Here is a 15,474-nt window from a genome sequence, read left to right as displayed (position 1 = left end):
CGCATTCCTGAGGTTATTTTTTTTTTTACCCTTCACATTGTGTGCCTGCCTCTATCTTGAAGGTGGAGCTCTATGTCCATAGGACTGTGAGGATGTCTTTTGATTAGGGAGGTGAGGGCATGGAGTTTAAGGGAAGTCATTGTGCAGGTGACTGAGGTAGACTGACATTTTCACTTACTAGTATGGTTTAATTTATAGCTTTACCAAGTTGTTATTTTAAAGGTATTAAGGAAGAAATAGGCCAACTTCATATTTCTTGAATATTCAAATTAAGGACTGAATTTTATTTTAGTTACTTAGTTTATATTGTTGCTGAAATTATATATATTGTGCTGTATTTGTGTTCATTTATCCAGGACCATAATTATGGTGCTCGTCCTCCTCCAACACCTCCGGCTTCCCCTCCTCCATCAGTTCTTATTAGCAAAAATGAAGTAGGCATATTTACCACTCCTAACTTTGATGAAACTTCCAGTGCTACTACAATCAGCACATCTGAGGATGGAAGTTATGGTACTGATGTAACCAGGTGCATATGTGGTTTTACACATGATGATGGATACATGATCTGTTGTGACAAATGCAGGTAAAATATTTTACACCATTAGTTTACTTTTCTTGAATGCTGCTAACCTTTGATTGTTAACCTTGGAAAAGATAAAGTCACTTTTGAAGGAATTGATGAATGTGGTTTTCAAGTGAGACTTCTGCTGTTATCAGTGCAGTTTATTTTGTTCCTAGAAAAAGCCCCTATGGGAAAGAAGCTCTCTTAGAGTTTATCAGAAATCATTGTTAATTGCATAATAGGCATTCAGTTCTGAACTTTATTCATGTAGGATCACATCTCTGTTTTTGCTCATTCAGTAATAATACAACTACATACAGTGGTAGACAAGATAGAAAAATGAGCCCTGCGAATTTCCTTTGGAGTTATTTGTGCTGTTTAGTCACTGTGATTTTCCAGTTTGGGGGAATTATACATTTTGATTGATGTTTGTTTGACTTGACTCTCTCACCTCCTTTTGACTTGAACCTTGCAGCACTCTGGAGTCTCCTTGAACCAGAACCACAGTCTCCCCTCCCCCAACCCTGGTTCAACCACCAAGAAAGGCCTCCTCCCCTAGAGAAGGTGTGATTGGGACAGAAAGTGGGGTTTTATTTTTGTTTTTGTTTTTTTGGGGGGTGAGGGAGTTGGGGAGGATGGAGAGGGAATAGGATTTCAGCCTGAAAGTTACTGAGTCCGTCCCCTGCACAGAGTGGGAAGCAGAGTATTTAAGCAGTGCACTGTAGTGGGTAAGAAAGTTTGGTAGCTTTACACAATTTCCTGGGTCATATCTTTATGGCATAGCTTCATTATTTGATTTGAAATAGTATAGCATATACCCATATTTGAATGTGAGTGTAAAAATACATCTTAGAGCCAAATATAAATTACTTTGCATTATTTGTAATATTGTTCTCGTTTATTAGGTGGTTAGGAGTTGGATGTTATTGATATAAACATGCATGTAGGGTTATATTTTAAAAAGATGATTTACCTTTGCCAAAAGGGGGGAAAATTAGTCTTAATTAGGAAGGTGAAATTTGATATTTTTATGTAAAAATGTGAAGTTTTGAGTAAATTTTTATAAAAATATATTGTGATACCTTTTCACATTTAAAAATAAATACTCATTATCTGTGACATATCATTACTATGAACAATCACTTCAGTACATTTACTCAGGAGGTAAATTAAAAAAACTAAAAAAAATCTTCAGTGATAAATTCTTTTCTTTATTATTTTTTAAATAACTACCTGATAGAAAATCTCAGTTCATATTTTAACTGATCACATAATATAGCTTTCTCTTAGCTGATCTTGTCTAATGTGATAAATTACATACATTTGGCAGCGTTTTCATTTTAATGCATAATATGAATATTGTTTTCTTTCTATTTAATTACAGTGATCTAGATATAATACAGAATTATCTCTGTTAGAAAATAGTGAAATAGTCCTTAGGATTTATACTATCTACAAATTCTTAAAGGACCAGTTCACAGTTTTTGGATTGTTCAAAGTGTTTGCTTCTCAGCAACTGCTGTTATGAATCTATTTTTTGTGGTTTTATTTTTCTACTGCTTAATCTGTAAAATATTGTACAACTTAATGTTTTTTCCTTTCTTCTTGTTCTGTATTGCCTCTATGTATTTCCATGTACCTACTGCCTATAATCTCCTCTTTCAAGTTTGGCATCTAGATCCCTGATCATTTATTCATTTTCTAGTTTGGTTTCTTCTGTTGTCTGCATGACATTACTACTTACCACCCAAATTTAATTTAGTTTGTTATTCTAGCCCTCCTGTCTGGTGTTCTGCTTTTCTCACTTTTCTCCCCACATCTTTGATATATATTCCATTACCTTCCACTTTCTACCAGTTCTTTTCCCAACATCCTCAGTTAAGTGAAGAGCAATACAATAGCAGGTAAATCAGTAGGGATATATTAGAAGTTGCTGAATATTATGTAAAAAGAAATTAAGACTATTTTTAGGAACAGGTGTGTGTGTGTGTGTGTGTGTGTGTACATGCACACACACATATATATATATCTGGACCAATTAAAATCTTGGCAACAAAATACAATAATAGTAATAAATTGAAAAGTTGCCTCATGCTGGTCCATGTATTCCATAAGAATAATTTGAGGACAGAATAGGTTTAATCCCTACCTTCATAGAATATATCTTGGATTCTTTATATCTTCCCTGCCACATTCTAGTTCTGTCCTTTAATGCAAGTTTGGAATGTTGGAAAATCCTCTTAATTGTTTTCTCTACTTTCATTTTCTTCTTTGAATTCAAACACTTTATATCATCAAAACACATCTAGTTTTACATGTTGCTAGTTGGAGGAAATCTACACACATCCTGATGTTCCAACTCCTATATAATCTGACTGTACCATACTAACCCAATTCTACCTCCTCTGTATTTCTCAAAATGAAAATTCCCCTTCATATAGTTTAACTGTCTTCTGTCCATTGCTCGTCATATCTGTCTACTTGAGAAAAAACTGCTATGATGATATCTTTTCTTCCTAACTCTCAAATGAGGTTTTATTCAAGTCCATCATTCTCCAGGGTGCTTTTCCCCATTAACTTCAAGGAGTGTGGACATCTTTACTTTGTGACTTTTGATAATATTTGTAATGTATACCTTTCACATTTTAAAGTTACATTTGCTTCAGAAATATCTATATATCTATATATCTATATTTTGTCCTCTTTGCATCTCAAAGTTTTATCTCCCCAAGGACATATTTCTGTGAATTCCTCACAGCACCTTTTACAGTGTTAAACACAAAGTGGGCACTTACTAAGTGATAGTCAAATAGAATATCAGGTCTTAATTTATGGATGATTCTATGAATATTTTATATTTTGCTTTTTTTTTTTTTTTAAGCGTTTGGCAACATATTGACTGCATGGGGATTGACAGGCAGCATATTCCTGATACATACTTATGTGAACGTTGTCAGCCTAGGTAAGTTGTGCATACTTATAAGATTGCCAGTAAATACACTGAAATAATCTTTAGTTATTAGAAGTTTATGTATGAATTCTGGATTAAACAATTAATGGATTACTATGTTTCATCAATTCTAAGATATACTTTTAATTTTCATATTTATTTTATTTTATTTTTTTGTATTTTGACATCTCTAAAATCAGGAAGAATGTTTTCATTGATAATATGTCATGGTTTACTTTGTAGCATTTTTCTTTTACTTTATCAATAATGCATAAAATAATAGCACATCTTTTAAGTGATGGATTTTTTTTCACTGAAATGCACTATGTTCAACAGTTACTAGAAGAACATTTCCTTAGCTTATAAAGAATTTTGTAGGTCTATACAATCATTCCATCACCCTGCTTCAACAATTTTTCAACAATCTTTTTCATTTATACTGTCATGTGTTTCTTTTCTCCTTCACATATTTTAATGCAAATCCCAGATATATTTCATTCATATATATCTCTGTGTATTTCAGTGTACAGTACACTAAAACCTTGGATTGCAAGTAACTTGTTATGTGAGTGTTGTGCAAGACAAGTGAACATTTATTTCTAATAAATTTTAACTGGATAAACGAGTGATGTCTTGCAATGTGAGTAGTACATGATGTTGTATGTCACATGATCACAGCTGAGCCAGTGGTTCTTGAAATTCCTTTTGATATACAAGTTCTCTGGATTACAAGCATGTTTCCAGAACGAATTATGCTCACAAACCAAGGTTTTACTATATATGTATATGTACTTAAACATGCATATACATGTATAAATATATACACATTTAAATACATATATAATTATCTATATTTATTAAATATATGTATAATTTGTAAAAGAATTTAAAAAAAACCAAAACCATTATTGTATATGCAGCAAAATGTATTATCATCCAGTCGCTGTTAGAATATTGATTGGTTAATATACATCTATTCAGTCTCTAGTCATCTAAACCTCATTTCATTACTCCCCTAACTTTGGCCTCTCCTTTGCAGTGTGTTTCTTTAAGGAACTGAATTGTTTATCCCGATTTGTTTGCTAATTGCATTATCATGCTATAACAAGTTACTCTGTCCTTTGTATTTCTGTAAGTAAGTGTGTGATCAGATTATAGGTTCAGTTTTTGTTGTTAAAGTTTATTAATTTGAGAGAGATAGCAAGTGCCCAGAAAGAGCATGAGCAGGGGTGGGGAATTGGGGGTAGGGGGCAGAGAGAGAAGAAGAGAGAATCCCAAACAGGCTCCATGCTGACAGTGTGGGGCTTTGAAACTATGATGTGGAGCTTGAACCCATGAATCATGAGATCATGACCTAAGCTGAAATCAAGAATTGGATGCTTAACTGACTTAGCCACCTAGGCACTGGTCAAATTTTTTTTTTTTTTTTTTTGTTAAGAATATTGTAAGAATATTTCATAGACTGCTTCATCAGGTGACACATCATATCTGGTTGTCTCTACGATAGGACCTATTGGTAGTCATTATTTAGACCCATTAATTTATTAGGGGTTGCAAGTTAGGGCCATGTTAATATATTTTTTTTTAATGCTTTTTTAATTTTTGGAAGAGCGTGAGTGGGGGAGCGACAGAGAGAGAGTGAGAAACAGACTCCAAAGCAGGCTCTAGGCTCTGAGCTGTCAGCACAGAGCCCAATGCAGGGCTCGAACTCATGAACTCAATGTGAGATCATGATCTGAGCCGAAGTCAGATGCTTAACTGACTGAGCCACCTAAGTGCCCCAATGCTATGTTAATCTTATTGCTTATGACTTATTAGCTCAAATATGTCTATAGAAACAAACTTTCCCATATTAACTGTTTAGTTCTTTTAAGGTATACAGTTGACCCTTGAACAGCGTAGTTATGATCTGTGCAAGTCCACTTATATTTGGGTTTTTTTGATATAGTACTATAAGTTTATTTTTTATGACTTTGTTTTTTTATTTTTTCAAAATGTTTACTTTTGAGAGAGAAAGAGAAAGAGAGAGAGCACAAGTGGGGAAGGGGCAGAGAGAGAGGGAGACATGAAATCCAAAGTAGGCTCCAGGCTCTGCACTGTCAGCTCAGAGTCATGAACCATGAGGTCATAACCTGAGCCAAAGTTAGATGCTTAACTAAGTCACCCAGATGCCCCTTTTTATGACTTTCTTAATTATGTTTTTCTGTGGCTCACTAATACATATGCTCACTAATACATAATACATATGCATACATGTATTCACTAATACGTATGCATACCAAATATGTGTTAATCAACTGTTTATGTTATCAGTAGGCTTACAGTTTTAATTTTTTGGAAAGTCAAAAGTTATATGTGAATTTTTGGCTGCAAGTGTCATTATGAACTCAGGTATTTAAACATAATGGATGTCAGTCTGCTGCAGTTATTATCCGTATTGATATTTAAATTTTGTCTAGTTTTCGTCGGTGGAAACTTGACAACTTGACTCTTGAGCCCTTTTGACAGTATCCTAGTGGTACTTGATAAGTGTTCGTGCTGTCTGGCATAACAAGATGTCTTGAGCTTGTATTATACTTCTGTGCCCCTGAGGATTGGTTTTCAGGACTAGAATCTGAGCGAGCATGCTCTTTCTACTGGATTGGTTACTGTTCCTAGGTCTTTTTGGTAGACAAAGCTAGGAAATATGTTTTGTGTGTTTATTTTTAAGATAAAATACATGAGTTTATGCAGATAATTGCAGTTTAAATTTAGGAATACAAGGTTTTCATCTAGTCTTTTCTATATACTGTTTATGTCTCCTTTGATCTTCGTTCTCAACAACAGACAGTAACATAATTAGAATTTTACCAGTTTACTCAGTTGCTTTAGTTCATAGAAAAATGCAAGAATCTCAGAGTAACAATACCAACGACTAGCATCAACAATATGATTATGTAAAGGTTTATTTTTATTTATTTATTAAAAAAATTTTTTTAATGTTTTTATTTATTTTTGAGACAGAAAGAGACAGAACATGAGCAGGAGGTGGGCAGAGAGAGAGGGAGACACAGAATCTGAAGCAGGCTCCAGGCTCTGAGCAGTCAGCTCAGAGCCTGACACGGGGCTCAGACTCACAGACTGTGAGATCATGACCTGAGCCGAAGTCGGACGCCCAACTGACTGAGCCGCCCAGGCGCCCCTACTTATTTATTTTTAAAGTAATTTCTATACCCAACTTAGGGCTTGGACTCATGACCCTGAGATGAAGAGTCGCATGCTCTACTGACCGAGCCAGGCAGGTACCCCTATGTAAAACAGGTTAGAACTTTTTTTCCCCTTAAGATATGTTCCACAAGGAACATATGGTTGTGTTTAAAGTCCCTTAAAAGAATTTCACTGTGTGGTTAAAACACCATCTGGATGCACACTTACACACTTACGTTGATGAGGTTCTTTTATTTTTGATTTTTTTTTTTAATATTTATTTTTGAGAGAGAGAGAGAGAGAGCAAGCTTGCAGGGGAAGGGCAGAGAGAGAGGGAGAGGGAGACGGAGAATCTCAAGGCTCTGTGCTGACAGAGTCGTGGGACTCAAACTTAGGAATTGCAAGATCATGACCTAAGCCAAAATCAAGAGTCAGACATTTCACTGACTGAGCCATCCAGGTACCCCTTATTTTTTAAAATTAAACTTTTAATTTTGAGTTAGAGTGTCACATAAATAGTTAGGAAATAATAAAGATTCTGTGTATCTTTTACCCATTTCCCCCCAGTGGTAACATGTTGCAAAACTATTAATGCAGTATTATAGCTAGAATATTTAGTTGGTCTAGTCAAGATACAAAACATTTCCATGGCCAGTATCCATCACATTGCTTTTTCAGCTGCATCCACCTCCCACCTTTTCCACCTCTCCCATCTCCCCCATTCCTGGCCTTTGGCAACTCTGTTGCTATAATCTGTACTCCATGACTATAATTTTCTCGTTTCAAGAATGTTATATAAATGGAATCATACAGTATGTGACCTTGGGGTGGGCTTTTTTTTTTTACTCAGCATGATTCTCTGGAGAGCCAGCCAGTTTTTGCATATATCAGTCTGTCTTCCTTCCTTCCTTCCTTCCTTCCTTCCTTCCTTCCTCCCTCCCTCCCTCCCTCCCTCCCTCCCTCCCTCCCTACATTCCCCTTTCCCTCCCTTCTTTCTTTCTATGCTTGTTTATTTTGAGAGAGAGAGAGTGGGGGAGGGGCAGAGAGAGGGGGACAGAGGATCCCAAGTGGGCTCTGTTCTGACAGCAGACAGTCCAATATGGGGCTTGAACTCACAAACTGAGATCATGACCTGAACGGAAGTTAGACGCCTAACCGACTGAGCTACCCAGGTGCCCTGATATTTCATTCTTTCTTTTTGCTATGTAGTGTTCTATGATATATATGTATCACAGTTTATTTAACCATTCACCTGTTGGACATTTTTTTGGCTATTACAGAAAAGTTGCTATGAACATCTGTGTACAGGTTTTGGTATGAATGTAAGTTTATTTTCTTTGGGATAAATGCCCAAGAGTGCAATTGCTCAGTCACATGGTAGTTGTGTTTAGTTTTTTAAAAAAATTATCCAGCTATATTGCAGAGCAGTTGTACCATTTTATATTCCTACCAGAAATGTAGGAGGAATCTAGTTATTTTTAGGATTGCTTTTTATACTTTGTTTTTATAATTATATACTTACATGATTATGTAAGAAGTAGTCCCATTATTTTGAAGTTAAATTTTAAAACAAAGTATATTCAGATAAGTTGAACTTTCTATCCCTGAAGTAACATAAAAAATAGATTATTCTTTCCATTGTTTCCTTATTAGAAACAGGTGTGTATATACATCTTTGTATTCCTTTCTTATTTAGGTAAGCGATAGTATATTACAGAGTTTTGCCACATTTCCTTTTTTCTCTTAAAAATATCTGCTAAAGGGGCGCCTGGGTGGCGCAGTCGGTTGAGCGTCTGACTTCGGCTCAGGTCACGGTCTCGCGATCCGTGAGTTCGAGCCCCGCGTTGGGCTCTGGGCTGATGGCTCGGAGCCTGGAGCCTGCTTCTGATTCTGTGTCTCCCTCTGTCTCTGCCCCTCCCCCGTTCATGCTCTGTCTCTCTCTGTCTCAAAAATAAATAAAAAACGTTAAAAAAAATTTTTTTTAAAAATATCTGCTAAAGATCACTTCATAGAAGTATATACAAATTGGCTCATTTTTTTCTGTTGCTTCAAGGTGCTTCATCTTTTTCATGGAATAGTGTATTCAACCAGTCTCATTAGAATGGACATTGTTTCCAGTCTTTTGTAATTGCAAATAGAAGTAGGCGTGTTCAGTAAAAGGGTAAATGTATAATATATGCATAAAATTTTTGTCCGATATTGCTGAATTCTCCTCCAATACGAGCTGTACAGTTTTGAATTCCTACCAGTGATGGATAAGCATGCCTGTTTTCCCAGGGCTTACAATAGTGTCTGACAGATTTGGATTTTTCCCAGTTTAACTAGATTCAAAATGGTAATCTCAATGTTAAACTTTGCATTGCTTTTTTATGAGTGAGGTTTTACTGTGTGATTTTGTTTTACTTTATGATAGTTACTAGCCTTTTACCAAATAGTTTTTGCTGGGGTAAATATCTATTGATAAATTCAGTTAAGAACTGGTTTAAAACTGGTCATTAGGGAGGGTAGTTTATTGAGTGATACCTACTTATTATTCTGTGATAATCAGTAATGTTAGTTATAGTTATATGTCCTAGTAGACATTAAGACAAGTCTGTTACTGAATTGTAGATATTTTAGTCTAGAGCCCTTATTCTCTCATCTAAGAAAAATATCTAGTCTTATTTGACCTATAGGCTAATAGGTTTCGACAGTGAAAATGTTGGTGGGAAATATAAAACAGTTCCTATGGATGATGTAGTTCATGTGTGGGGAGTTAATGAAATATTTTACTTTTTTCTCTAAGTTTTTATTTAAATTCCAGTTAAGATCCAGTGTTCTGTTCATTTCAGATATATTATGTGTTTAACATGTCCATACAACACACAGTGCTAGCACATCACAAGTGCACTTTTTTTTCAACGTTTTTTTTTTTTTTTTTTTTTTTTTTTTTTTTTTTTATTTTTGGGACAGAGAGAGACAGAGCATGAACAGGGGAGGGGCAGAGAGAGAGGGAGACACAGAATCGGAAACAGGCTCCAGGCTCCGAGCCATCAGCCCAGAGCCTGACGCGGGGCTCGAACTCACGGACCGCGAGATCGTGACCTGGCTGAAGTCGGATGCTTAACCGACTGCGCCACCCAGGCGCCCCACAAGTGCACTTTTTAATCCCCATCCCCCCACACACACCTCCCCTCTAGTGTATTTTTAATTGTTAAAAGTTCAGTGTGTATTATTATTTCAAAAGTGGAAATAATTTTAGGCTGGTAATAATGCAAATAGATCCTAAATCAGTGGTGTGCTTTTAAGAAATTTATTTTGGTTATTGTAAACATTCTTTTTTTTTTTCAGACTTTTTGCTCTAAAATTTTTTAACTTTTGATGTTTATTTTTGAGAGAGAGAGAGAGAGAGAGACTGAGCATGAGTTGGGGAGGGGCAGAGAGTGAGGGAGACACAGAATCCGAAGCAGCTGTCAGTATAGAGCCCAGCGCGAGGCTTGAACTCACAAGCTGTGAGATCATAATTTGAGCCCAAGTCCACTTATCCGACTGAGCCATCCAGGTGCCCCCAGACATTTTGCTTTAAACATTCAATTTGGAAAAAAAAAAAAAAAAGGTACTAGCTTCCTAAGTAAAAAGTTATTTTCTTAAAAGCACAACAGTGTCACTTACCTGGCATCTACTGCTAATTATGCTAGATCAAATCTAAAGCAAGGGAAAAAATACACATATTTTATACTGTTTGTTTTTCAGTAAGAACATTAGAGAAATTGTAAAGTTTATCACATTTAAAATCAGTCTGCTTTATATCTAAATTTATGAAAGTTTGATGAATAATCATGTTAATATTTTAATGCAGGAGTTTGGATAAAGAGAGGGCAGTGCTACTACAGCGCCGGAAAAGGGAAAATATGTCAGGTGGGTGAAGAGGATCTATATTAAAATTAGTGTGATTGAGAAAATGAGTGGTCTGCATGTTTCAGTTGGATATAAACACCTTACCAGTCAATGTTGGTTGTACATACAACTTACAATCTCAGGTATAGATTTTAAGTAGTCTTTTTTACAGATTATAGAATGTACTTATTTTAGAAAATGTGGAAATTAGAGGAAAATAAAAATTTTAAATCCTCATTTTTGTACAAAGGTTAACAGCTTTAAAGAAGTATTAAAATATGTTTGCTTTTCAGAGAGATGGTGATCCATTAATCATATGGAATAGTATTTCATTTTGAGGAATAGATTTTAGCAGTATAACTGTGCTACAACTTTTATTTTGGCTTACGACAACACCAGTACAACTGGTTTTGAATAATCATAGTTTACTGAACTGTTTGATGGACATTTAGGTTGTTTCCAGTGTTTTTTGTTTTGTTTCGTTTCATTTTTGTTACTACAAATAGTACTGTCAATGAAACCCTCCCAGACAAGTTTTTTTGTTTTTTGTTTTTGTTTTTTTTTTGGTGGCCTTTTTTTTTGTGTGTGTATTTTTGTTCATTTTATCTTTGGACACACACCTAGAAAAAGTTTATTAGGTGAAAGAGTAAGTATATGTAGAATTTTGTTAGATATGGTTAAATTTCCCTTCATAGGGAATTTTGAATTACCACTGGCTATTTATGCAAGTGCCCTTTTCCCATAGTCACACTACCTCAGTGTGTTGTCAGACTTTTGTATCCTTTCTAATTTAATGTATGAGAAAAGGTATTTGTAGTATGCATTTAAATGTATCTTACTATGAGTGAACTGAGGAAGTAGAAAAAAGTGTATTCTTCAGAATGATGGGAGATACGGCAGCTTGTCTTGTAGAATGCTGTTTGATTTTTCATTTTGTTCAAGATAGTGTTACAAGTATAGTAATTTTTATTTTGCCTTGGAAGATGGTGATACCAGTGCAACTGAGAGTGGTGATGAGGTTCCTGTGGAATTATATACTGCATTTCAGCATACCCCAACATCGATTACTTTAACTGCTTCAAGAGTTTCCAAGGTTAATGATAAAAGAAGGAAAAAAAGTGGGGAGAAAGAACAAAACATTTCAAAGTGTAAAAAAGTAAGTTTTTCCTTTTTTTAGTTATGTAGACAGGAAGTGATGGGAACTGTGTTTTACAGGAAAGGCAGGTGAGTAATGGATGGTAGCTAGAAAAGGTTGCAGAATCTAAGTTTTTTGAAACTCATTTTACAATTTTAATATGTTTTAAAGATTGAAGTGTAATAGATAGATGTTGGCATACTGATTTGAAATCACTAATGAGACTAGTCATAGAAAGGCAAAAGCTAAAATAAAATAGAAAAAAATTGCTGTTTTAGACAAAAAATAACAATCCTAAATTTTTAATAGCTTATGAACAAGGTAAAAGAGCATATGATAATTGTGAATAATTGTTTATAGTTGTTCTTCTCTGAATCGTTTGTAATTTTAATAAACCTCCATATTTAATGAATTTCTTATCATGTAGACTTCTTTTACTTAAGTCTTATGAATTATCCCAAGGATTTAATGGCACAAAACCATTTCTAAGCCACTTTTTCACTAAATTTATTATTATTGGTCCTGAAGATTTTTCTCTTATAAGGTAAAAAAAAATACTTTTCACGAGAACTATATTGCTATTATAGAGTGAAATTATTCCTAGATATAAAATCAGGTTTTTCCAAAGAAAGCATTTTTTTTTCCTTGAGTAATTCTTCAAGATATTATTTGGTTATTTAATAGGCAGCAGGTACTTTTCAGTTTCTCATTTCACCACCATTTAAGCTTGACTGTAGCAGTCTTCACAGATGAGGTCCCTCTCCAGTTCTGCTACACTTTTTCCTGTATATTATCCATTCTTATAACCAAATTCTACCTGCACTTTCTGGGTGGTTTTTGTTTATTTATTTATTTTTTTAAAGTAAGCTCTGTATCCAACATGGGGTTTGAACTCATGACCCTGAGACCAAAAGTCATATGCCCTACCCACTGAGCCTGCCAAGTGTCCCACCAGGTGTCATCTTTGGTTATGCTGTTCTCTTTACCATTTAGGATATTCTCATCTCTGTCTTTTAAACCCTTATTATACTCTCAAGTACTGCTTCCTCCATGAAACTTGCTTTTCTCCTATCAAATATGATCATCTTTCTTTGCATCTCATTATGTCACTTGAACCTTTTATTATAGCACTTGTAACAACATTTTGTCTTCTTTCATTGTTATGTCCCTTATTTCAGATTGTAATTTACACAAAGAGAGAGAGAGAGATTGTCTATTAAATGCCTTTTATAATTTAGGAATTCACACATTATAGGTATTGACATACCTTTTTCATATCATGCTTTCAAATTAGGCTTTCCTGTTTATTGTTACTTGGAAATTGTGTCCTTGCATATTTGTTTTAGGTCATTTGGTTTAAAAAATCTATTTTTTGAATAAAGCATAGATTTTGCACTTTTTCTGGGGGGAATTACTTGCCCCTATTTAAAATGAATCAGTCCTGGGTCTTGGAGTGTGACATAGTTGTTTCAGAATATTGCTGTGTATTTAAAAAGAGATTTTTGTCTTATGTTGTTAGTAAAAATTGACAAGGATTAGAAAAAAAAATCAAGGAACTGGGTATAAAAGATCTGGTTTTCCCACTTAGATCTTGCCCACTGTTAAGGTTTTACTATTATTTGAGGGGTGACATGTAGTATATATATAAAACAAAAGAATATATACAGTTTTGCTTTTTTTTTTTCAGCCTATTGTTATGGCTAATTGTTAAAAATTTGAAAGGAGTTTACAATAGATGTTCTGGATAGAGGACAGTTTTTATTTTATTTGTTTATTTTTGAGAGAGAAGGCGTGAGCAGGGGAGGGGCAGAGAGAGAGGGAGACACAGAATCCGAAACAGATTCCAGGCTCTGAGCTGTCAGCACAGAGCCCGACGTTGGGCTCAAACCCACGAACCGTGAGATCTTGACCCAAGCTGGAGTTGGATGCTTGCTTAACTGACTGAGCCACCCAGGCACTCCAGATTTTTTTTTTTTTTTTTTTTAAGTAATCTCTATACCCAGTGTGGGGCTCAAACCCACAACCCCGAGATCAAGAGTTGCATGCTCCACCGACTGAGCCAGCCAGGTGTCTCTTTCATGTTTCTTTAGTACCAGGATTGTATTCCTTTCAGTTGCTCATCTGTCTGGGTACATTACTTCTCCAAAGTCCACCTAGCTCTTTGCCCATGTTTTATGTGACGTTTCACTGCCTTGTTTTTGCTGTTAGTAAATCTTGCTGACTTCCAACATATAGTCTACACACAAACTTAACACATATATTTGGGTCTATGTTGCTTACTCTCGGTTTATGTTTGTTAGTCTCCCTGGAGACTTTTTGGGTGAAGTGGTGAGGAAGATAGGAATTAAATGTTAAATACCACTTTGGGACCTGGCAGAGTAGTGGGCTGTCACTAAATTATTTATTAAATAAATACAACTCTATTTGCCACAGTGCTTATTACTCAAATGCTCCTCTGTGCTCAAATATCACTTACTAGTTGACTACGAGAATTAAAGTAAATAACTTTATCACTCCCCAGACTTGTCTCATGACTTAAATAAAATTACTGTAATACTGTTAATACCCTTCCAATTTTAATCAGATATTTTCCCATGGTTGTAATAATTGAGCACACAAAAAATTTGAGATTTTTTCTAGCAGTATCATATACATATTCTCTTGTTCTTACATAGCCTGCATTATGGTTTTTGTTGTTATTGTTGTTAATTTGACTATAGTTGACATACATTGTTACTTTGGTTTTAGGTATACAAAGTCTGCATTCTATTTTTAATAGTAAAATAGTATGCTAGTAGGTGACTTTCCTTAAACATTCACCCGGTTCTGGCTATATTTGCCAAGTTTTTTATTATTATGAGACTTCAATAAAATGCTTTACTGAACTGATTGATTATATCCAGTTTAAAAGAAAACTAACTCAGAATTTCATGTTATTTTAGGCCTTTCGTGAAGGATCTCGGAAGTCATCAAGAGTTAAGGTAAACAGGGGCACCTGGGTGGCTCAGTTAAGCATCTGACTCTTGATTTTGGCTCAGGTCATGATCTCACAGTCATGAGATTGAGCCCTGTGTGGAGCTCTGTGCTAAGCATGGAGCCTACTTGGGATTCTTTCTCCCTCCTTCTCTCTCTCTCTCCTTACCTCCCTGCTTTCTCTCTCTCTCTCTCTCTCTCAAAATAAATAAACATTAAAAAAAATTTTTTTAAGAGTTAAGGTAAATTCATTAATTTTTTTTTAAATACATTAAATTTAAGTCCTTGTTCCAACTGTCAGTTTTTCAGGAGCTTACTAAGTGGTTGCTTGTCCAAAACCTTTACTTTATGTTCTCTTCATTGCATATCATCTCATTGCTTATTATCTTTACCAGAAGTGACACCATAGAGAATCCTAATTGGATTACTATGCCTCTCTTGGAGTTTATTAACACTGTTAAATCATTAAGTAAAAGGAGGTATATAAGTAATTCCTATTATCAAAATTTTGGATAATCTGAATTTCAGTAGATTATTGCATTCCATGTCTCCATACCACTTTGTATACTGGATATATGAATGCAAAATCACATTTAGAATTTGAAATTTTTCTTTTTTTTTTTTGCATAGTTGGGGTTCTAGTGATTTAGTCAAGTCAGTTGTTATACTATAAAATCACCATAGAGGTATACAAAGTAGTCACTTGTAGCTTGAATTAGCCTGTATCCTTAATTTTGTAGATGCCCTGATTTCTGAGAGTGGCAAGGCTCCTCAGCTCTGCCTCCCACT

General features: G+C 35.0%; 1 protein-coding gene across 1 annotated transcript in view; it reads left to right on the top strand.

Annotated features, from left to right (window-relative positions):
* Positions 1-15,474, top strand: part of KMT2E (lysine methyltransferase 2E (inactive)) — a 99,864-nt gene that overhangs the window by 55,520 nt on the left and 28,870 nt on the right. The window contains 5 exon segments of the mRNA XM_047096473.1: positions 357-586; positions 3,447-3,527; positions 10,540-10,598; positions 11,561-11,733; positions 14,655-14,693. Coding sequence (XP_046952429.1) covers positions 357-586; positions 3,447-3,527; positions 10,540-10,598; positions 11,561-11,733; positions 14,655-14,693 — 582 coding nt within the window.

The sequence above is a fragment of the Lynx rufus genome, unplaced genomic scaffold (genome assembly GCF_022079265.1).
Source record: "Lynx rufus isolate CCGP_SWC_20201006 ecotype Redwood Valley unplaced genomic scaffold, mLynRuf1.p SCAF_4, whole genome shotgun sequence".
Lineage (NCBI taxonomy): Eukaryota > Metazoa > Chordata > Mammalia > Carnivora > Felidae > Lynx > Lynx rufus.
This window is presented reverse-complemented; position numbering and strand designations above follow the sequence as displayed.